The sequence below is a fragment of the Lutjanus erythropterus genome, chromosome 12 (assembly GCF_056507025.1).
Source record: "Lutjanus erythropterus isolate fLutEry1 chromosome 12, fLutEry1.hap2, whole genome shotgun sequence".
Classification (NCBI taxonomy): domain Eukaryota; kingdom Metazoa; phylum Chordata; class Actinopteri; order Lutjaniformes; family Lutjanidae; genus Lutjanus; species Lutjanus erythropterus.
The window spans coordinates 21738412-21763543 of record NC_139328.1 but is presented as its reverse complement, the minus strand read 5'-3'; the positions used below and the strand labels follow the sequence as shown (position 1 = coordinate 21763543).

The following is a 25132-nucleotide window of genomic DNA, read 5'->3' as shown; positions in this document are numbered from 1 at the left end:
GAACTGTACGGACTGGAAAAACTCCTGATATTTATTGTGATATTCAAAAACACCCGTAGATTTATTTCCTTTAGTTAAAATCGCGTTTTAACGTTCATTGGATCAGTTATCGCGAGATTTAACCTGGGTCCAGTAAACTAACAAATTAAAGTTGATTAAATGAAGCTTGTGGCTACTTGTACCCTGCTGTACAGTAAAATGACCCATCACTGTCTGGAGGTGAGTCAATTCACAGTAATCACCGACAGGTGGCAGTCAAGTACAGCAGGTTCTTAGTGAATTCAGAGTATGATCATTTAATTTGTGCATCGAGTTCGTCAGAAAGATATTCAGTCTCAGGAGCATCTTTTCTACCATGAAATGCCATTAATAAATAAATAAATAAATAAACATGGCATTGTGAAATAAAAGTCCCCTAAAAAAAACTTCCCCAATAAATAAAAGTTGTCCTTTGAAAGCATCATTTTTAAACAAATATCCATTTCTTTCTTTAATTATATTGACTCATTTGTCATTTATTTATATATCAATTGCTTTGTTTATTTTAATATATCAACGTTGTTTATTTATTTATTCATGTATTTCTTATTTAGCCTATTTAATGTTGACTAAAGTGGCATTCCATTATTCTGGATGTGTAATGTTTGTTTGTCATACTATTAAGTTTGATCTTTTTATGCAAAACAATGGTGTGGAATTTTATGGTGATGGGCAGATTTTATACATATAAATGTAGATTTAGAGCTATGTGGCATTTAAGGAATGACATTTTTCAAGCATTGAAAATAATAGAAACAAGAAAGCCTTAAGACTGTCTGAGTTCATTGTGTTATATATCAGTTACACCCTCTTTGTTACAGTTAATTACTTTACCTCTTATCATTTATTATTATTATTATTATTATTATTATTATTATTATTATTATTATTATTATTGTGATTTATTTTCCAGCTCCCACTTTTGATCTCACAAGGCAGGATCATTGACATTAATATTACTTTGAACAAGTGACCCATATTTTTTAATGATAAAATGTTATTTTGTCATTATTAAAACTCTTAATTTTTATTGAATTAATAAGTGGTGGAATAAATATTCAGATCCACTACTTAAGTAAGATTAGCAATACAACAGTGTAAAACAGCTCATTTTCAGTGTACAGAGTTGGCCATTCAAAGAAATTATTTAAGGGCAGCTTGCTGCTAATTATAAATCTGAATGGCCTAGTTCGAAATTAAATTATTGTTTCATAGTAATTATTTTTTCTGAAATGTGTAAGAAGCACTGCCTTAGTAAGTTATTGTTCTTACATTACTTGGTACTGTAATTCTACCACATTATACTACTGTTTCTAATGTATATTATGTATGACTTGCTTGGGATGCTGTTAGATTCACAGAGAGGGCAATTATTTTTAATCTATATATACCTGCATCATGTCACGCATCACACTGTATTAGGTACACCTATAGAGCCTGATGCAGTCCAATATAACAGCCCTGTAAAAAAAAAAACTCTTTGTGAAGCTTGTAATGTTACTTTAGGGCCACAGTTACTGGTGATGCTGCACAATTGTGTGATGTTTCTTTTACATTGTCTCATTTATATAAATACCTTCGGGTTAAGGGCAGCAGGGTGTGGTCAGAGATAAGTCCAAGGATCAATCCCTACCACCTTCAGGATGACCTCCCTTTACAAACCACTCACTTATAAGTATCCTATCAATATTACTTACCCATTACTTGCCTGACCTGCTCTATCTGATGTACTGGATATAGCTGTGCCACACTCTCCCACTTACCTACTCTTGAATGAAACCTCATTAAAATTAACATATTGAATAGATGCGTTCTCTACGCCGGCATCACTGCTGCCAAAAAGATGATGGCTTTACATTGGAAACCTCCACATTCAACTACAAAAAATCAATGGATTAACACATCTATTGATATAATTAACATTGAATTATCAGTGGCAGGGGCAGCTCCAGGCTGGCACTAGTAAAGCTTGGCAATGATTGCAAATAAAATGAATGATTTGCTATAATCACCATTTCTATGTAGTGTTATAAATAGTACATGGACACCCATGGGTATGGAGTGAGGTGGAGGGTGGCGGCTTGGAGGTGGGGTTTGCCACTAGTTTTTCGTACTGTTGTTCTTTGTCAACATTTTACCTGAAGCAGAAGAACAATAAAAAAGTAGATCACAAAAAAAATGACTTGCCTGACATACTGCAGTGAGAACATTTTTCTTTATTATTCTACTCCTGCCTGAATCCACTCATTAACAATGATCATTTTTATTCTGGTCTTTGGTGTCTTACACACCGTTACAATGAAAAAGGTGAGAAAATGAAAGATTTCAAGGCAACTTAATGCAATAGATTTTTGAGTTTTGAGCCCAACTCAAATTCCTGCATTTTGAAAAATGTTTACTGACTAATAATGTTTTGTTGAGACTCATCGAAGTGAAAATGAATAATGGTTAATATTTTTGATATTTTTATTAAAACCATGTCTTTATCTTCTTTCTTCATTTATTTTTTAATTTCTAAGATTCGAGGATTCAACTTTTTTTTTTTTTAACAGTAAATCATCACAACTATTATTTCAAAACTTAAGTTGGGCTCAGAATTCAAAAATCAATGATATTACAGAAAGTTGCCTTGAAATTTTGAGTATTGCAACCTTTTTTTCCCCCCACAGTTATCTGCTTTCAAAAACCTAAAAATCATTACAATCACATTATTACAGCTGGAAAGTGTTGTAATGCTGTAATGTTTTTACGTCAGTGAGAAAAAAATAAACATTATAGGATGATAGCACAATTCATTACGTGCAAATGTGGACATTTTTTCCCCTGTCGTGGATTGCTTATCATGATGACCATTTTCTGTTTTTCCTATTAGGATTTTTTTTAGCTCATGCTACTTCATTACCATAATGTATCTCAAAGCATTTCACCTTGTGCTCTGTATTGAGTTACGGTCTTCATGGTTTATTGCTGCGTACAGGCAATTGTGACATCTTTAGCATACATGTTTCCTGGAGTGTGCATGCTGCATTGATCAAAAATACTACTTTGGTTACAGAGAGAGATTTTTATAGACCTCAATAAGGATCTCTATGTTGTGCTGATTTCATTATTGTGTCTAAACAAATGTGACAAAAGAGAATACTTTCAGCAAAGGAGAGGAAGCAAAATACAGTCTGTGTGTCAACTAACAGGCTTACTGGATCATCACATATAAAGGCACTTTTTGAAGCTGTTTGCTTTTTTGTGTGTTTGTTGGTTTGTTTGCTTGCTTGTAGCCCCAGTGAACTGTGTTTCTTCATATTGCTTTTGTTGATTGTTTGGCAAAAACAAAGACATTATTATTACTCCATGTCATCATGGTTCTGGGTCGATTCGTTGATCACCTGGACGAGGATGTAGAGGACAGAGAAAAGGTGAATGAGTTGTGTCTGAGCTCAGAAAATTACTTCATTGATTGTAAATCACTTGAAGTGGATTTTACCTGACCATCCCTGGTCTCGATGGTCTTGATGAGAACCTTCTTGGTTGTTGTGGTTTCAATATGAGGTTTGGAATCAATCATTGTTTCTAAGACAGAAAAAGAATGTGATTATTTACTGGCAATATATACCAAACCAAATATAAATGCAGCACTTTTGTTTTTGGACACATCTTTAATGAGAGACTACTCCTGGTGCATATCTCTCAAAGTGAGCACTTCTCCTTTGCCAAGATAATCCATCCACCTGAAAGGTGTGCCATACAGACATGTGAATTAAACAGCAGGATTATTGCTCAGGTAAGCCTTGGACTGGTCGCAATAAAAGGCAATTCTACAAGCATTTGTCAGACCCCAAGCTACGTAGTGGAAATATTGACCCCATATGAGCCAATTTGCAGTCTTTGGTCCTTGAAGCTGGAATCCAATGGTGACCGTGTTTTTACCAGCAGGGCGACTGAGGGGATAACACTCACAGAATCAGAGCCATTTTTACCAGACTTGCTTTTATGTGATGTCGTCATTGTAATCTTTTTATTCTTTAATTTTGTTTAATTTGTATTTATTTAACATTGTATTTTTTTTATTTATTTAGCATTATGTGATGTCATCTCTTTAGTCTTTTCCCTTAATTCCTATGTATTTATAGAGACATGTTTTTCTTGTTGAAATCTCTTCTGAATCTCTGTTACTGTCTCTGAGTTTTAATTTGACCTCAGTTTTAGGTTTACTTTGTTTTGCTATTGTTTGACCTCATTGTTTTGGCTTTTTGTTGTTATACTACCTCCTCTTAAAGGTGCTATATAAATCAAGTTTGTCTTATCGTTATTTTTATTTTTATTATTATTATTGTTGTTGTTGTTGTTATAACTGAACTATTGTCAATTTCATAGAGAGCTACAGATGTCTACAGATGCCTGTGATTGGTTAGAGGTAGAGTAGGGTGGGTCACGACTTTGCTCAACAGTCCATGCCACACTCATGTCATACTCAGTCCATCCAGGAAGTTTCAATGTTGCAAACACAATAATTAACACAAATTCAACCAGTACCTGTGAATTCTGCTCAATTTTGCACTTTTTTCCAATCAGCACAACTTTTAAGCAAATTTGACCAATCATCGTAGCTTCCTACGAGTTCCACCAATCATAGCTGTCCCCCATGCAAACATGTGCATATAAGTCTCAATGAACCAACTTATTATTTACTATTTTTTTCTATCTTTATTTTGTTTTGTCACAGGTACTGAAACGAACACGATTTGTTATTGACAATTATCAATAGTTGGTGAACTTTTGTATTTTATAATTTTGCGGTTGCTGTTTTGACTGAGTTTGAGCTCCAAAAGATTTTGCTTCTTTGTAGAATACTCCCACGATGCACTTCTTCATTTACAAATAAAGCAATTTTATTACAATTTTTGGAATCCTGAGCCTTTTTGGTCAAGTTTCTAAGATCACACAGAACAAAGTGTCGTTTAATTCTCCCTGAAACAAGTTTCCTTTTAACTTCAATGAATCATACAAAAAATTATGCAAAAGATGCCTTAAAACATTGCAGCATGCATTTGTTTTAAAAAGCTAGCATGAAATCAGGCATTTTAGGCAGCAATAATCCCAAAATCAACCCACAAAATCCTGGAGGGACTGAATAATCATGCTGTTTAATCAGCATTTTTGTGCGCTTAGAGGAAGTCTTTGATCTTTTCTTTCAACCCATGAAAAATGGGAGCAAATACAAGTGTTGCGTTTATATTTGTGTTGAGTATAATAACCAATCCTGGCAACTGCTAAAGTCAATATGCAGACAGCCACTATACCTCTCAGGTTTAGAGATGAGAAGCTTGGCAGAGGGTTGGTGATCCTGAAAATGGAGAAAATACAGTCCATAAATTAATATTTGCATCCTTGTCCAATCTAATAAACGCTCAGACAGTGTACACATCTATCAAGGGGACTGTTACCTGCTCTCCTCTCCTTCCAGCAGCTTCCTGTAGGTGGCAATCTCGATGTCCAGAGCCATCTTGACATTTAGGAGGTCCTGGTACTCCCGAAGGTGACGGGCCATCTCATCCTTCATGTTGTGAATGTCCTCCTCCAGACGTCCAATGGTGTCCTGGTAACCACCCGTCTCCAAGGAGAAGTTCTCCTCCAGCTCTCTCATCTGGCGCTCCAAGGACTCATTCTGGGACAGCAGCCAAGAGGGAACAAAATGACTCTCAGGCAGTGAAAATAACTTGTTTCAGATTAAAATAAAATACAAGAGTGATCTGTGAATATGAATCTCTTTGCTGTGTCATTGTTCAAACACATGCAGGTTATTTTCTGAACTTTTTGTGCTCCATTTGTTTAATTTCAGCTATATATAGAGTGAAAATACTGGGGCGGTGGGGTGCAAGATTATCTTGTATACTACAACCTAAAGTTGCATACTCACAGTTCCTTTAAGGGCATCCACGTCACAGGTAAGTGCCTGAACTTGACGTCTATAGTCATTGGCCTCTTGCTTGGCCACTCTCAGAGCATCGTTATTCCTGGCTGCGGCTTCGGTGAGGTCAGCAAACTGGCAACCATGGTGACAAACACAGAGAAAGGGAAGAAAAACTGAGAAATCAACTGTTCAATAAATGATGAGCCAGAGACTGAGGGAAAGTGAGCATGACAGGTAGAGTGAGGCGTGTAAATTATGAAAGATGTGGCCACAAAAGAGACTTGGTTTGAAGTTTTAATGCTTGACAGAAAAAGAAATCTACTTTTATGCACTGCTTTTTAGCATTTTGGCAGATGATATAATATTTCCAAAAAAGAAATTTGAAACCGCACCACGTGATTCTTTGACCACATGCGGGCAGTGGAAACATGCAACAAACACAACACTGACACTTTTTAAGTTAACGTGGTGAACTTGCTAGCAAACAGCTGAATATTAGTTGCAACATTATCATTCATTCAGAGTTGTGCTTTTGGTCACCTGTTTTTTTGTTTTGTTTTGTTTTTTAGATATTTTTTTGCTAGCAGGCCAGAAAATAAAACTAAAGAACTATAACAACTATAACACTTATAAGCTGTCATCCATTTATTGTGTTGCATTTGAACATTTTATAAATTACACCGATTAAATACTTGTGTAGAATCTTTACCTTGGATTTGTACCACTCCTCAGACTCGTGGATATTTTTGGAGGCCAGGTTCTCATACTGCAGGCGGACGTCTCTCAGAGCGGCTGTCAGGTCAGGTTTAGCCATCTCCATGTCCACCTGCACATGCTGCTGCTGCTGCATCTGGTTCTGCAGCTCCAGCATTTCCTGCAATACAATCAATACAACTGGCATGTACAAATACTTCTTATTTCCTCCCTGCTCAGACGGCACACTGTATGTTGAGGACATTATTAAGAGTATGTAGACAATTTATTTTAATATCACTGAATGTACTAATTCATAAATCAATGACTTTGGATTTAATTGAGTATACTATGACTGTCCTGACTGTATTAAAACTGCTCTGAAGCACTGAGCCCTTCAAATTTGGTACCCTAGACAGATTAACAAATACTTCAGATTATTTGGCCCAGAATGCCTTTAGATTGTTAGGCAGTAGTGTTTCAGTAGGGTCAGCCTCGGACACACAAAAAAGTAAGCTTACCTCATCATGCAGCTTCTTGAGGAAGTTGATTTCATCCTGCAGTGACTCGACCTTCCGCTCCAGGTCCAGTCTAGAAAGGGCAGCATTGTCCACATCCTGTGTTGTGACAGTGACTCTTTATGAGGTGACTTGTGAAGGTGACATGAATTATGCATTACATGTGTTTGCTGACATGCTCTTTTACAGGCGCTGTACAAGTGCACTCACATAACACCCACGTACACAAAATGACCTATTGTGTAGTGAGGCAAGGTCTCAGCACATGCATCCAATTAAAACCAACTGTAGCCACATGATGAGAGTCATTGCAGAGGACAACCAGAGGTGTTTTCTTGTGATTTTCATGTGTTGTAAACGGTGCAGCACCTTTTAGGTACAGTACTTCACTGCATCAAAGACAGATTGACCGTGGTGGAAGCACATCTACTGCAGAACTGAACTTAAAGTATAGTTTTTAATGTATACTTTATCCTTCTACTCCACAACATTGCATTTATTTGGCCTTCATGACTGCAAATCACTTTTCAGTTTAAGGTTTACACGCAAAACACACCATGACCTCATAAAATATGACACAATACTTTGCAATTTTTCCATTACAATTGACTCTTGTATTGAAAATGTTACTCAAGTATTTGTAGTAAAAAAAGATTTCTGAAAAGAGTTTCACAATGTTTTGTCCAACCAACAGTCTAAACCTGAAAATTATTGAAAACATATTAGAATTATTTAAATTATCTTGTACATTTTCCTATTTTTTATGTGCAAAAATCTTAATTTCTAAAGTAACTAGTATTTACAGCTGTCAGATAAATGCCGTGGAGTAGAAAGTACAACATTTTCCAATGAAATGTGAAGTAGAAGTATGAAGTAGCCTGAAAATAATATACTCGAGTAAATAGCAAGTACCTCAGATTTATACTTAAGTCCAGTACTTGAGTAAATGTGCTTAGTTAGATTCCACCACTGCATAAAATTGGCTACATATTGATAAATTACAACATTAAGTAACAATAACTAATAATGAAATATATCATTAACAATATAACCTAATATGTTTTCAGCATAATGAGTACTTTTTATTTTTTAATTTAACTTAAAAAAGATATTTAATGCAGGTCTTCAACATTTAATGGAGTATTCTTAGACTGAGTTATTTCTTCTTCTCCTATCGCAGCAGATCGGCAGACGAAGTTTGGCAAAAGGAGCCTGAGACCACTTAATGTACAATAAAAACTATCTAATGAAACTCGATAGTTGCACACCTGTCTGCCCTTAGTCCTGAGGAAAAGGTTTTAGCTAAATTCAGTGTTTCCATCCCCATATAGAGGAATTTGATTTAATAAAGGAGGCACTGTAGAACACCCAGAACCACAAAGCATTGTTCAAGAGCTCCTTAATCCCATTTATTATTACCTAACTGCATTCTCAGCCTGAAAATCTCTACTGGTTCTTTTAGTACAAATGTATTTATTCCACTGGGAACTGTTATAGTGTGTGTTAAGATACAGTAACTTCTGCGTATTTGCATTCTGTAACTTTACTGAAATAAGCATGAGGTACGCAGTACTTGTACGAATGGAAACCTCAACAATGTAAAACATTTTATTGCATTGAAAACACCCCACTCTATTCTATTTACTTCCATTCCATCTGTCCTGCGTACACCCTCGCCGTGGCACCGAACCGCTCTGCTTTGTCAGGGCGTTGGCAGGCTGGTAATTGAGGTATCAGCAAATGAAGCAGCTTTGCCCCTGCTCTAATGCCACAAACAAAGTGTGCTATTCAGCAGGGTTTCCCAAACAGGCCCGAGGCTGGAGGAGTGACTGTCTGCCTGACTGAGCGGGAGAGAGCCGGCTGTGGACCCTGCATTGTTGTCTGAGTGCCACCATGGCAGGCCACAGGGACTTCCTTCCTGCCATTCAAACAAGGTAATCACGGTGTAATGTATTGATCTTACTGTTTACTCCAACAAGTACATAATCACTTTTTCCTCTTGTATATACACTCAACAAAAATATCAAGGCAAAACTTTTGTTTTTGCTCTCATTTTTTATGGGTTGAAGTGAAAAAATATGGGTTTATTTCTCTAGGATTCTGGTCACTGCACTTGAAAAAAAGTCCAGAAAACTCTCAACTGTCTTTTTTGAGCAGATGTTTGAGTTTTAAATCAAACTCATACACTCAAGTTTTCAAACAAACTAAAATTAAGTTCAGCAACAAGGAATCTTGTCTTCTTTAATAAAAAAGAAAAACTTGAATCTTTGAGTTTTAAAGGCACAAATTGTATTTCAAAAACTCAACAATTTTTTAAACATTTTTTTTTGTTTCTAAAGCTCAAAGATTTAAGTTTTTTTAAAGAAGAAAAGCAAATTGTCTCAATAAAATAATATTGTTAGTAAATATGTTTTAGATTAATTCATAACATAAGAGTTTAATATTAAATTAAAAAAAAAAAAGTGAAGCCAGTTGCCATGAATTATGAGTTTTCTCTTTTTTTTAGTGTATGGTTATTTGTCATAGGGCTAAAGATACAAGTTATTTTCCCAAGACGGCAAAGTCATGACCCACCTTACTCTGCCTTTGATTGGTTCAACCTGATCTTCTCATCCAAACCCTTACCAGTCACTCCTCATGCCTAAACCTAACCAACCCAACAGACAAAGCCAATGAGAAGTAGCCAGTCAAAATTATTTGAAGTTGAAATTATTAGATAAAAGCCAAAATTATGAGATTATGACTTTTAAACTCATTGTCACTCCTCACGTCTAAACCTAAACATCCCAAGCAGTGAAGGCAATGAGCACAACCAAATCAGACACAAAATAGGGCGGGTCATGACTTTGTCCTCCTGGAAACCAAAAAAAAAAAAAAGGCGTCTGTAGCCCTATGTGAAATAGTTCAGTGCCTAACAGTGCATCTGACTGGTTAGTACTTTGTCGGTTGGATTTTTTAGGTGTAGGCGTGAGGAGTTATTGGTTGGTGTTCGGTTAGAAAAGCAGGGTAAGCCAATCAGAGACGGAATAGGGCGGGTCATGACTTTTCCCTCCTGGGAAAAAAATGGTATCTGTAGCCCTATGTGAAAAAGTCATAATTCAGTGCCTAATAAATGTGGGGGTTTTTTTCAAGATAAACGTCACATTTTAGAGTGGCCTTTTATTGAGACCAGTCCAAAGCACACCTAATGTAATAAATATGCTGTTTAGTCAACATCTCTATGTGCCACACCTGTCAGGTGGATGGATTATCTTGGCAAAGGAAAAGTGTGCACTAACATGGATGTTAACACATTTGAGAGAAATTAACATTTTATGTGCATACAACAACAACAACACATGAAAAAAGAGAGCAAAAACAAAAGTGTTGCATTCTATATTTTTGATATGTGTGCAGTTCTGCAAATGCACCTCATTTTTGTTTAGTTTAGTTTTACTTTTTCGTGCCGTGACACCCACATGAAACTATTTGCACGACTCATCACCATCATTATTCACCATGAAAGCCGGTGATAGAGGACAATCTCCGATGAGCCCATAACGAGTGAGATTTTTATGTGCTGATGCCTTCCCAGAACGAGACAGCCGGATCACATGGCGGCTTGTCTTCTCGCTCTGATAACCACAATGGGTCCACACTGTTGTTGTGTTTGTGTCCAGCTCATTCAGTGTGACCAGTCAGACTTAAAAAGATCTCCTCTCATTGCAGGCCTGATTTAACTCAACAGCCACAACTTGGCCTTTTGTACCAGGACAGGGTCAGTTCTGCTGCTGCTCGATGGCTATTTCGGCTCGTGGCTAGGATCTACTGTTTTGCCATCAGAAGAGTGCATTCCTGTCTCTGTAGCTCATGAGCGATAATTAGATAGAGAGAAAATGGACAGTCACACACCACAAAACTGTTAGAAGTGAGACTCATAGAGATAATTCAGGTTTATCTAATCTTACTGACACCACTTGTCATCAATTTAAAGTTTTAAGCCCATATATAACCAGGGACAGGAGGATAGGCGGGGCAGGGGAGGGTTCAGGGGCCTCAGCATCTCCTGCTGTTGAAAACTAAGGTCATTCACTATTATCATTGGCTGAAAAATACCTATCTATTACAAAAATATGACAGAGGTAGAGTTTTACCTGATGTCAACAGTGTGAAACTGTGGAAGCCTATTTCCACCAGCAAAAGGAAAAATATCCCAATGGTAAGTTATGATTATTAGATCAAGTCTAAATTATGAGATAAAAAGTCAGAATTATGAGACAAATAGAAAAATTGAGAGTTGAACAGTCAGAATTGATAGTCAAAATTATGATAAAAAGTGGAAATTATGAGATTAAAAAACAAAATTATGAGATAAAAAGCTGAAATTATGAGATAAGAAGTCAGCATTATGACATAAAAAGTCAGAATTATGATGTAAAAAGTCATTTTTATCCCATAAGTTCATAAAAAGTTATAACTGACATAAAAAAGTCAGAATTATGAGATAAAGAGTCATAATTATGAGTTTTAAATGTCTAAATTATGATAGTTCAATTATGAAGTCCAAATTAAGAGATAAAAATCAAACTAGCTCACAATTATTATTTTAGCTTTTAGTGGCAAAAATGAGCCTCCACAGAAAATCACTTCACTGCATGAATCATACTGTACCTGTCTGAAGCTCTGCATGTTGGCCTCAGCATCCTCCCGCTGAGAAATCTCATCCTGCAACCTGCAGACACAGACAAAAAGCAGGCTTTTACTTTGACATCCAGCGGGACATTTCCTCCATAAGCACTTTTTTCTGCCTCCCCGGCTCGGGCAACCTTTTCCTCCCTCCGCTTCATCTTCACGCATGAAAACATTTCAGTCAAAAATAAACTTTGAGTCAGACACAAAAATGCTGCAGCACAAGTTCAGGTTTGACGCAGTGCCATGGCACACTAGATAGATAGATAGATAGATAGATAGATAGATAGATAGATAGATAGATAGATAGATAGATAGATAGATAGATAAAAAAGGTGCATGCACACATACTGATAATGACTGCTCTGATCTATAGTCCCACACATAACAACATCTGTCTGGAGTTTATCATCACAGATACAGAGGACAGAGAGGTGCCACGCCTCCTACTTCTCTCTCAGCCGGTCGATGTCGTCCGCCAGGTTGTCCCGGTGAACCTCCACGCGGGCCTTCTCGTTGGTCAGCTGGTCCACCTGGCGCCGCAGCTCCCGCATCTCGTCCTCGTACAGGTCTCCGACGCGGGACGTGCCTTTGCCCCGCAGCTGCTCCAGCTCGGCCAGCAGGATCTTGTTCTGCTGCTCCAAGAAGCGGACCTTCTCGATGTAGCTGGCGAAGCGGTCGTTCAGAGACTGCATCTGCGCCTTCTCGTTGGTACGGTTCGTGATGAACTCGGTGTTGATGGCATCGGACAGGGAGAAGTCCAAGCTCTCGGAGGCCAGCCGGGGCATGGCTGCGCTGCTCCGGAGCCGCTGGGTCTTCACCGCGAAGATGGTCGGGGCGGAGGAGACACCGTAGGACAGCCGGGAGCGCGTCGGGCTGGAGAACTGGCGGCTGGAGTAGCTGGTCCTGGCCGTCACTCTCTCCCCGCCGAACATCTTCTTGTAGGAGGAATGCGGAGTGCGATATGCCATCTTGCTCGTACCTTTGCGGACAATAGCTCAGAGTGGCTCTGGTCCCGACTGCATCAGCAGAGTGCGCCTGGAAAGGCGTTCCCTGAACCATTACTTATTTATAGTCTCCTCCTTATGCAAATAGTTCAAGGGGACCTTGAGTGACACCTTGATAATCCAATCACAGAACGGAAGGTTTGTCTTTTCAGGTCCAGAAGAGATCATGGATCAAACTGGGCCAAACTGTATTTGTGCGCATTAAAGGAAGTGTGAGGTCTCACATGTTCTGTCACACCAAAGATCCCAATGTGCAACCATAAGCTGAAAGCTATGGAAGTCCATTCCTGTCATGAAAAGAAAAATATCCCCATGGTTGTGATAAAAAGTAAGAATTGTGAAATAAAAAAGCTCATTATGTAACGAAATAAAATGAGATATATTAGATAAAAAAGTTATAATTATGGATACAAAAGAAAGAAATAATGAGTCAAAATTGAAAATATGAAATAAAAGGTCATGAGACAAAAAGTTGAAATTATGAGAGGGAATCCTAATTATGAGCTAAATATCTATTAGATAAAAAGGCAAAATGATGAGACGAAGGGATATTATTATGAGACAAAAAGTCATAATCATGAGATAAAAACTAATTTAAAAAATAAAAATTAGGACCTTGTATTTCATAATTCTGAATTTTTATCTCATAATTATGACTTACCTCGGGAATATTTTTTTTCACTGGCAGAAATGGGCTTCCATAGAAATGACATGTGGGTAATTACATTGGTTTGCTAAAAGTAGCAGCACGTGAGTGTCAGGAAAAGCAGATTGGACTCCTGATAGTTCTTTGGAGGATTTCTTTTGAATGTTTCCCAAATCTGCCTATTGATAAAAGAAAATGCCAAACAAGTTAGATATGGGTGTGATCAACAGCTAGTTAAGTTCAACTTAATATATATCAGGATGAGATTAAAAGTCAAGGATTTTGATGTGTGTGAAGATGAAACAAGGAGAGGAAAAATGTTTTCACATGGCTGGGAATCGCTTCTTAATAATTGATTTATTCATCTAATCTTTTTTTTTCATCTCTTGTCTCTAACGCACTCTCTATATGCATTTTTACCCTGCATGGGTTTGTCTTTTTCTGAGGTTTAAAATTAATTTTATGGAGCATTATGTCATGAGACTTCTCAAAAGTTTGTCACCCACCCATGCTAATAGATTTTTGATCAGCTATGGTGTTGTGTGTATGTGTATGTGTGTGTACTGGGGTGTGTTATACATGCAGTTTATTATGCTGGAATGCTTGAGAAGCACGGACCAGCATGTACAAGTCAGCAACATCGCAATTGTTAATCAGGTTTAGAGAACATCATGCAAACACATTCAGGCTGCCCACTAATCTACACACACATACACACACACACACACACACAGAGAGAGAGAGAGAGAGAGAGAGAGAGAGAGACAGACAGACAGACAAACAGACACACACACACACACACTCACACATCTGTGATGATCTCATGCTCAAACAAGAAAAAAAGAGAAAGGCAGAGAGGTTTGGGTACAAATCAAAAGTATCCAACACTGTTTGCTGCAGCCTTGGAGCGTATGTTTACACACTCTTAGAAATAAGGGTTCCAAAATGGTCCTTCTCTACACAGAACCATTTGCTTCTGAGGAACCATTTGTTCGTTGTAGAGTTTAATTATGAACCCTTTCATCCAAAGACCCCTTTTTGGAGAAAGAGTTTAAGGATTGTTGAAATAGTTGAAGAACTCTTTCATCGGGGGTTTGTCAAAGACTCTTTGTACCAGAATGGGTTATGGATTCATACTGCACATAGAGCTGTCTGTGCTGCATACAGAGCTGTCTGTACTGCACACAGAGCTGTTTGTGCTACATACAGAGCTGTCAGTACTGCATATAGAACTGTCTGTGCTGAGTACAGAGCTGTCCATACTGCATACAGAGCTGTCAATACTGTGTACAGAGCTGTCAGTACTGCACACAGAGCTGTCTGTGCTGCATACAGAGCTGTCTGTACTGCACACAGAGCTGTTTGTGCTACATACAGAGCTGTCAGTACTGCATATAAAGCTGTCTGTGCTACATACAGAGCTGTCTGTACTGCATATAGAGCTGCCTGTGCTGTGTACAGAGCTGTCCATACTGCATACAGAGCTGTCTGTGCTGCATACAGAGCTGTTTGTGCTGCACACAGAGCTGTCTGTGCTACATACAGAGCTGTCAGTACTGCATATAGAACTGTCTGTGCTGTGTACAGAGCTGTCCATACTGCATACAGAGCTGTCAGTACTTCACACAGAGCTGTCTGTGCTGCATAGAGAGCTGTCTGTACTGCACACAGAGCTGTTTGTGCTACACACAGAGCTGTCAGTACTGCATATAAAGCTGTCTGTGCTGTGTACAGAGCTGTCCATACTGCATACAGAGGTGTCAATACTGTGTACAGAGCTGTCTGTGCTGCATACAGAGGTGTCAGCGCTGCATGCTGAGCTGTCGGTGCTGCAGTGCTGCAGACTTGCTGAGATTCAGTGATTGTGAAGGGAGACACAGGGCAGCAGAGCTGAGACAGTGACGCTCTACACTTCTCCACCACAAAGCACTGGTGCCACTGGATGTACTGTGCTCTTTACAAAATATGTAAGAAGAAGTCAGTAAAGGAGATCTGATTGGGTTTAATGATGTTTGTTGACTTGATAACAGCTTGGATGTACAAATATTTCTTTCAGAGAGATTTTCACATTTTTGCCTTCAGGCTCTGAGTGGCTGCAGTCATTTTAAGTTGGCTTGTTGCCTCTGAGATGTGACTGTGCAGAGATAAACCAGCTCCTCAGTGAGCTGCTCTGACCCTTGTGAAACACTACAGGCTGGAAAGAAAGAGTCTGTCCTTGAGAAAAATGCAGGAAATTACGGGTTTTAGTTGTTCCTATTGTACTCAAGATCAGCATAGCAGGAGTAGCATAAACTGGAAATACTAAAATCGTAGATAGTGCAAGTACCTCAAAATTGTACTTAAGTTCTGTACTTGAGTACATGTGCCCCGACATCTTGGAAAGTATCTTCAAATAAGGACAGCATTGAAGCTTTTTTAACTTCACTCAGTCACATTAATGATTAAATCTAATGAAATAACACTGTCAGGAATGTAAAGTCTGCCACTTAACTTTGAAGCTATTTTGGATGCATATCTGCTGAAACAGTTGAGTCTGGAGTAGTAAATTTTTATTACTCCACACTGAGCAATTTTAACTGCTTCATATACTTTTTGGTAGTTAAATTTATACTAATAGGTTATGTTTTATGAACTCTTATGAACTAGTGGAGTAAAAGGTACAAGATTTCCCTCTAAAATAGAATAGAACTGTAAAGTAGCATAAAATGGAAATACTCAAATAAAGTACAAGTACTCAAAATTGAATTTAAGCACAATATCTGAGTAAATGTACTTGCTAACTTTCCACAACATCATCATGGAAAGTACCTGCAAGTAATGAGAGCAATGGGTCTCACTTCTTCTTTACTCAATCACATTCATTATTAAATCCAATAAAGTCTTAGCGTCAGGAGTGGAAAGGCACAGTCACTTAGCTTTGAAGTTATTTGGGGTACAAATCTGCTGTTTATTTTGGAGCAGTACAACAATAATCTAGTCAAGATTGTGGTCACTGCTATTCTAAAAGTAAGATTAAATGCACATGGAAGACCTCATAAAGTGACTTTGAATAATTTTCTGTAAGGTTCAGTGTTTAAACACAACATAAGTTGTTATATTTCTTTCATAGCAGGGGACTACAAAGTACTGTATATCTTATAGCATGTGGATGGTCAAGTATTAAGATCTTTTTCTTGAAGGACAACCACCGATTTTATTCATCACAGTCTGTTTACAGTACTGATGCATATGCAGGATTCAGCATTAATGTTTTTTATTGTTGAATGTGGTTGGGCAAGCAAACAGGCAATCCTTATTTTTGAGCCCTGATATGTGGAAAAGTTTTCAAATCTTTTGTGGTTCAAGAAGGAGCTGCTGAAATCTGATAAATTGCATCAAATGATGCCACCCAAGTCAGCATCATGTAGGGCAGCAAACTAAAGAAAAAAGAAAATTAAAAACAGCCTTACACTATCAGGTAACCAGACCTCTATAGCCCATGGTAGCAGCTTGAATCTACATTAGTTGCTACTAGCATAACAGCCAAGAATCTCTTTCGAGTTGCATTGTGGGTAATGTAGGCACCAGGTTTTGACAAGAAGAATGTGTGGAATATAAGGGGAAGATGGGTCTTATCTTATACCCAGTGTAAAGCAGATGCGCCGGTGGTGCAGGTGGCATTATGGTCTTAAACCAGCATAGTTGTCATTTTTGTCACGTCTGCACGATAGCAAAAAAAATTTACCCCTAGTCTGTGCGTGGGATCACCAATTGTCTTTAATAGATCAGTCAGTATGACAGCTGGAGCAGCTGTTCTGTTTGAGTCTGAGTGTTTATTGTGATCCAGAAAAACAACAATTAAACTATTATGATCTATAACATACAAAATGAACAGGACATTATATCTAAATAAATACATTTTACTAACAAACAAAATATGTTAAAAGTATTAAGAGTAAATGTATGTATGTTGCAAAATTGCACAATTTAGATCGTTATATATTATCATGTTATGATATTAGTACAGTAATTAAGTAAAGTACGCAGGTAAATGTACCTTTTAGTTACATTACAACACTGGGGAAGTGGGTGAAAAACCAGTTGTGGATGAAGTATTCAGATTGATCACACTGCAAAAAAGTCCATTACCAATAAAATCCTGCATTTAAAAAGTTACTAAAAAGTTGGAATAAGTGATTCTAGAGGAAGATTAATTGATTTCTTTCTTCTTCTTGAGATGATATTTCTTTATTAGAATGGGGCTTAAATAAACTGTACAGCAAGACTTTAACAGGCCAGATACACACAGGCACATTATTAGCATTATAAGCAAAAAAATAAAGGTAGAATTAGTAGGATGTGTCAATTGCTGTTTGTAAATGCACCAGAAAGATAGTTCAACAACAAAGGAATGGGCACAGGGCAAAGTCTGTGCAGATGTAGGCGCCGCCACAAACTTCTGGAGGGTCACAGGTGATGACTGAAAGGGGTTATTTTTGTATTGGTCTATATGTTGTTTGTTGGGTGAATCCTGCATAGTTTGTAAAGTGTATCAATGCCAGTGGTGCTGGAGGGGCCACAGAGGGGCTCCAGTATGAGTAAACAGTGGAACCCCAAACCGGCAGTGGAAATTCACATGATCAACACTCACTTGGAGGCAGGGGGGCTGTGAAAATTCCTGCTCCCAGGCCCATTATGAGGCAGCTCTGCCAGTGCTGGCGACAGAGACAGACAGAGGAGGCTGGGATTGTCACAGACAGAGCAGGGATTGTGTACTGCTGATCTGTCACCTAACTGCAGCAGCAGAATGCAGACAGTAGGCCGTAATTATTGTGTGTAGCCTGGTGTTTGCCAGTGCCATGGTTTAGGCCAAATAGCTCCCATTCTTGGCAATGTTTGGAATTTATCGTTTGGTCCTTTTATTTTTGTTGCTGAGGTTCCTGTTTCTCTCCAAAGCAACAGCACCACAGGAGAGCTCATTAAAAAGACTGCAGAGCTGGGTGAGAAGAAGAAGAATCAAATAAGATGCAACATTAGTCAGAGTCAGTCAGCCTGTAATGGGACAGGCCAACAGATAAGTTAAATGTTGTTTCAGGGTGTCATCGCCTCAAACCGCAGGCGATGGGCAAAAAAAGCATCTTTTGTCTCATCTCTCATGATGGTGAATCACCGACTCGCGCGCCCAGTAGCCATAGCAATCGTCCCCAACATTATTTCTCCAAGCTCAAACTAAGACAGAAACAGTCTCAGAGGGATGAACTCTCACAGGAAATGAATTATTCATTGTTTTAAGAGAGTTGTAAAAATGTGTGTTTGCAGTGTGCAGTTTGCAGCAGCATGTCTCTAATCTTACATTAAGTTAGTTTTTGGGGGTCTTTTTTTTTTTGTCTTTTCTTTTTGCTGGGTCACAACATGGCAGATTTAGCAGAGGGAGTGCTGCAGCACAATGTCTTTCTTGCGCCTCATTGAGTGCATGGAGGTCAGACTGAAGTAAATCTAAATGTGAGAGAGAAAGGCTGTATAAATCCTGCCAGGGGCCCCTGGTGAGCTTTTGTCAAGTCTGTGTGTGATGGTGAGGTTATTATCAGTGCTGGAAAGAAACTATGTACACAAGTACAGAGGGAAAGTTTGTTTCTTTTTACTTCACCATGTTTATCTGAATCATAAAGGGATACAATTAACATATACATTATCATTGTTCAAAAAACATCTGAAATGATCATTAATTGGCAAAGATTTGTAGCACTTTCTGGATCTCAACTTATAAACATTCACTTCAATGTAAATTAGTAATTCTTTTGTAAATCAATTTTACATTACTATTTAGACTCGACCCTTAACAAGTGTGACCATTGTTATTTACATTGAGCAGGTATCTTCATAAGCCTTTTTTAGCTCCAACCTTGCTGCACAATGTTCTAACTTCATTAATTATTATTGTCTTATCTATATCTATATCTATATCTATATCTATATCTATATTTATGAACACACACACACACAGATAGATAGATAGATAGATAGATAGATAGATAGATAGATAGATAGATAGATAGATAGATAGATAGATAGATAGATAGATAGATAGATAGATAGATAGATAGATAGATAGATAGATAGGAGTACTGGCATAGGAAGCTGAGCAATTTACTGCTGTGGACAGGGTCAGCAGCAAAATGTATTTTAGCCCCCCCCCCCCCAAAAAAAAAAAAAAAAAATCTAGACAGCCTTTTCCAACAGAAACCTGAAGTTGTATCACTTCTCTATCACTTTCTTCAAGGCCACCAAACTACTTTGACAAAAACATTCATTTTACCTTGCAGAGCACAGGAGTTGCTGGTCTACTGCTGCCTTGATTGGTTGCTGGTTTGTTTGTGTTACCTAAGATTCACCAAAGATTCACCAAAGTCACATAATAACACAAACAAAATAATAGAGGCAGCAACAGCCCAGCGATCCCCATGTTCTGCAAGGTAAAATGAATGTTTTTGCCAGTGGGATCTGGAGGCTCTGGAGAGAGAGATTTTTGGCATATTTAATAGCAATGTTATATCAGAAAAGTCTGTCTGGTGGCAACATAAGACAGTGAAAATATTCTAAATATAGCATACACTTATTTGCACTTTTCACAATAAAGCAAAGAATCAGCCAAAAGTACAAATCATTAATACACATCTGTGGATTAAAACTTTGTTTTTTCACCGTTTTCTACCCCACAACCTCTCAGATTTATTTTACAACACTTTGGAGGGGCTCAAACCCACAGTTGGAAACCCACCTACAGTAACTGTAAGTAGATAAAGCTTGCTTTATAACAACAACAACAACAACAACAACAGTAAAATGCTGCATGTGCACTGACACAATCCAATAGTGTCATACATAGCAGTCAGTCACAGGTGCCATTTTTCTGCAGAATGACTGCTTTTACTTTTGATGCTTAAAATACATTCTCCTGATAATACTTCTGTACTTTTACTTAAGGAAAATGAATTGAATGCAGGGCTTCTCTTGCAATTGAGAACTTTTATATTGTTGTATTAGCACTTTTACTTAAAGGACTTTGATAGTTAATCTCCCGCTGGTTATCATGGGGAATTTTCTTTTCAACATGAGCAGTTTTTCTGAAGCATACTGGAACTTAAGCTCCAGCTTTTCTGTCGGTTGTCAGCAAAATGAGCAGAGTAAGGACGGGCGTTCATTTTGGAGGATGGAGCTGCCACTGGATACCTTTGGACCAGAGTAACAACAGAGGAATTAAACGGCAGGGGCTATATTCCAAATCTCCATAGTGACTGACAAAACCCTTGGAAAGTATCCAGATTGGTCACTCTGTAAAGACCTCTCTTTCAGTCTCACTCTTTGTCTCCCTCTTTCTTTGTCTCTCTCCGTGCATGTGTGTGTTTGCAGGGAGTGATTGGGTCAGGGACTGGGAGGGGACACAGGGAAATAATAACGGCTTCCCAGCATTTGTCTCTGTCAATACCATAAAATCATCATGTATATGATTTGTCAAATATACAGCATGAAAATTCATGGTGACTCTTCATTTGAAGGGGTGTACAAACAACTGCCATTACACTGTCATAACCAGGTCATAACACCTGTTGTGCACACGGAGTAATCTTTAAAAATGTTTATGACTTGGTCATTTATGAAATTTTTAAAACAAAAGTCATTATTGTTGAGATGTCTTTGTTATGACATTAATCAAGACAAAAATGCCTTTGTTATGACAACTGGACATTAAATAAACAATAAAACCTGCCAATGTCTTTGTCATGACAACTTGACATAAAGAAACTTTAAAAAAAAAAAACTGTTTAACTTTTTTAACATTAAATTATAAACTCTCGTATGTGGTTGGTTTTGACACTGGCTGTCAATAAATCATTACACTTGTATAATGAATATTTGTCATGACCTCAAGTAAAGTGGTATCATTTGGACTTGTCATACTGATGTCATTAAATGTTATAAAGACCAGTTTGCCGACAAAACACAGTACCAAGGTGATTAAGCTTACAGAATCAATGTTAAAACATAAAGCTAAACTATTTCTTTATGTTTAATAATGTCAAGTTGTCATGACAAAGACATCTCAAACAATGACAACTTTGCATTAAAATGACATTATCGACCAAATGACACTTAATGACAGTAATCATAAGCCCTCATAAAGACTCTGATATGATTGTGACAGGTGTCTTGACATGGTTATGACAGTTTAATGACAGTCTTATACACACCCCTTCAAATAAAGTGTTACCAAAATCTGAAATGACCCGCTGTCATTTGGTCAGGCTTATTTCAAGGAGAATATCCTCTGGTCACACATATTTCAAGCTGGGCTGTCAGTAACCATCACATCACGAGTGTCACTTACATATGCCTGACTGCATCGGGGGGCATCACCCGGACCGACTGACAGCTGCAGATGACACTCACCTGCCTCCAGATGAGTGGATAAGAGTGAGACAAACCCTTCAAGTGTGAAGACAGAAGAAAAACATACACTTATAATACATCACCATAACAATTCTGTTTCCAAAGTCAGAATAATATCAAAGAAAATCATCTTTTTTTGACACTTTGATATGATTATTTAAAGAGATTTGAAAGACACACCCTACAGTATGAGTCAGGGCTGCATGGGCTGGAGTCAGGATGTTGGCGCTCTGTTACACTCCAGTTCTAAGAATATTGTAAGCTTAAGGCTCATTCTGAATTCACATGCTCCTCTTAGTTAATAACCTTTTGAAAGTCAAATGTCACCACAGTCCAGAGATGCTTCAAGGCAAATATAATAAATGAGATTATTTTCACCAGTTTGTATCTCAACCACATTGGAATATTTTTTGTGAACAGCAAATTCCTTAATAATACATAACAAGCTGTACTGTAGCTGTAGAAATAATATGCTCTTTATTAGACAGTATTAGATGATTTATTAGACTTCATTAGAGGCTAATTAGGGAAACATTAGAACAGAATTATACTGTAAACTTAAGTCTTAAGTCATTATTTTCTACTGTTAGACCCTTATTAGATTAGACTTTAGTTCGATACAAAGTACAGCTTGTTAGGTCAATTTCATGTAATGTTAGATGTATGGTGTCTAAACAGGGCACAGCTGTGTTTGTTTATTGTCTGATAAAGAATATATTATTTTTAGTTTTTGTCTAATTTGATACAAAGTATGGCTTTTTACATTTTATTAGAGTACTATAAAAAGTGCAACCTTCTGTAGTCCCACCAGCAAATATGTAATTTAATTTTTTTTTTCTTTAGCTGTGCTATTAAATCAGCTTCTGTGTTGCAAAATTGTGCTTTCAAATTATACTGCTCACAGTTTCAGTTTTGTTTCTGATATTGAAATGATTTTAAAACCACAGACAGACTGGTGCTGGTTTTTGAGAAGATTTTAGAAATTCCTCTCAAAAACTGATTTGCTGTTTGTCTCAGCTGAGATGACATGTGCTTTATAGATTATTATCATATCAGGTGGGGCCAGATGCTAGGTGGCCACTTGCCAGCAGTGGAAACTAGCATATCACCAGTTTATGTTAATATGGCAAACTTGCGAGCAAACTTTTTTCACATCCAGCAGATGCAGAGCAACATCATCAGTCAGTTGGAATCATGTTTCTGACCATCTGATGAATGTACGTCCAATATTCCTTCTCTTTGGACCTTGAACAACACCTGAAAGAAACAGTGATCTGGTTCTTTAGTAGCCTTATGTATCACCATGTACTTCGTTGATGAATCCAGGAGGTTAGGATTAGTGTAGCACTTACTGTTTTCATGGTACTTCAGCAATCTGCAAACACTCTAACAATCTGTTATAAAACCTGTTTCCTATCCAGGCAGCATGCAGGTGGCCACTTTTGTTTTGAATCTGAAACTCAGGTAACTTGGTAAGGGGTTTAAAAAAAAAGAACAAAGCAATTCTAAGTGTATTTAAATAACCTTCTAGGTTTTTTAAGTTATAATATTAAATTTTAGACTTGAATGTTTGCTAATACATGCGAGGCACAAACTGGGACTAATTCTTTAGCTGCTAAATGCTCCATATGTCCACCAGCTAGCTAGCTGCTACTTTATCTGTCTGCTGTTTATTGCTGAGCAGGTAGTGTGTAGTGGGCTTTTGAATCTTTTCAACAGAGCAGCTGCCTGCTGTGCCTGAAAACTACTCAAGAGAGTGAATCAAAATAAAGAAATTACATACCGCACAGGTAAACAAAGAGCTGAAGCTTGTTAGAAAACTCTGTAAAGTGGAGGGGACATTCAGATTCCAGTGACTGGCTAATTAATAGACATTTGTCACACCAGCAAGTTTGAAATGAAATAGTAGAGTAAACACAGGTGGTACCAATGACACTAATTAATATCCTGCTCCACTGAAGGTCAAACAGAGTCAGGGTGCTGCCATTGTGCATGATGGGACCTTAATTAGTATCATTAGTAACACCTGTGTTTGCCCCACTAGTTCATTTCAATACGGCTTTTATCTGTATCTGTTCATCAGACATTGTTTTCACATTGTCATACTCATTATTACAAAAATATCAATCATAGCTACTTTACATTTTTGAAAAGTCTTGATGTTGAAAGGCGTAGACATGAATTGTAACTACACCAGTGTAATCTTCTAGTCAGCACTGTACAGTACTCGGGGGGTTACTTTACCAATTTTACACTTCAAGGTCCATTTTTACCAGTAATTTCAAAGTCTGAAAAAACATAAATCTGGTGATGTCTTCAGGGTTATCTCACTTTTGGTTCAGACACTTCAATTTTATAACAGGAAGGCCGTGTTACAAACTTTGGGCATGGATTTAGAAAGATGTTCACATAGCAGGCCGGGAGGGTCTAACAAAAGAAACTATTGTTGGAAATGTAAGATCTAGTGTTTTTGGAGCTTGACTCATACTAGAGACTAAAAGTCAGGATATCCTGACCTCTGCTGCATCAGTTTTGACTTTACATTTTAAAATCTGTCTCATGTAAATTCCCCATTTTTACAAAAGTGCAAAATTACTTATTATCATTGTTGTAGTATGGCAACTATAAACACAATTAAAAAATAAAACATGTTTTATTGAATGTTGAATATTATTACAGTCAAAACACAACATTTTGTCAGGAGCTGCCTTATAACGAATTTAGGAATTTTGTTTTCACTTCACATCTTTATAAGTTCTCAATTTACATGCAGTAGTTCTTTGTTTAAAAGCCTGAGAGGAGCTGCAGAGCAACAAGCTGAACATTATTGTATCCACAACTGTTTTAGGAATATATTAGTAATATCTGAATATGCACATGCACATTCTGGAAGAACTCAGAGACACAATAAAACAAAATATAACAAGCAACAAAATCTGCTACATTCTATATGTGGGGAGAGCTGGTATGAAAGTAATGTGGTATGAAAGAAATGCTGCAATTATCTCCGAGTCCATATGAGTCTTTGTAGATATGTCATACTATCACAGTTTTATCTGGAGGGCTTTTTAGGACAGTGGCAAGTAAATTCACTCAAGCTATATTTATATATTTTTATAACAAGTTGGGATTATTGTTTGTTTCATGTGTCATATTTATGATCATTCAAGAGATTATTAAGCACTTTCACACATCCTAAAGTTTTCCAAGTCTGAGGCAAACTTGC

General features: G+C 37.6%; 1 protein-coding gene across 1 annotated transcript; it reads right to left on the bottom strand.

Moving 5' to 3' along the window:
• Window positions 1-2235: 2235 nt before the first annotated feature.
• Window positions 2236-12888, bottom strand: LOC146317974 (vimentin-like). The gene is made up of 9 exons (XM_084732761.1): window positions 12277-12888; window positions 11809-11869; window positions 7162-7257; window positions 6657-6821; window positions 5954-6079; window positions 5481-5701; window positions 5337-5380; window positions 3521-3606; window positions 2236-3422 (listed from the first exon to the last, which is right to left on the bottom strand). The coding sequence occupies exons 1-9, from the start codon at window positions 12795-12797 to the stop codon at window positions 3381-3383; spliced, it is 1362 nt and encodes a 453-aa protein (XP_084588887.1). The 5' UTR covers window positions 12798-12888; the 3' UTR covers window positions 2236-3380.
• Between the last annotated feature and the right edge of the window lie 12244 nt (window positions 12889-25132).

Bases quoted from the DNA above. Each gene is read 5' to 3' on its own strand.
- LOC146317974 (XM_084732761.1), bottom strand. From the start codon at position 12,797: ATGGCATATCGCACTCCGCATTCCTCCTACAAGAAGATGTTCGGCGGG. The intron at 6,822-7,161 runs GTAAGCTTACTT...ATTGTATTGCAG, and splicing joins TCAAGAAGCTGCATGATGAG to GAAATGCTGGAGCTGCAGAA. The intron at 5,381-5,480 runs GTAACAGTCCCC...CTCCATTTTCAG, and splicing joins CTGGAAGGAGAGGAGAGCAG to GATCACCAACCCTCTGCCAA.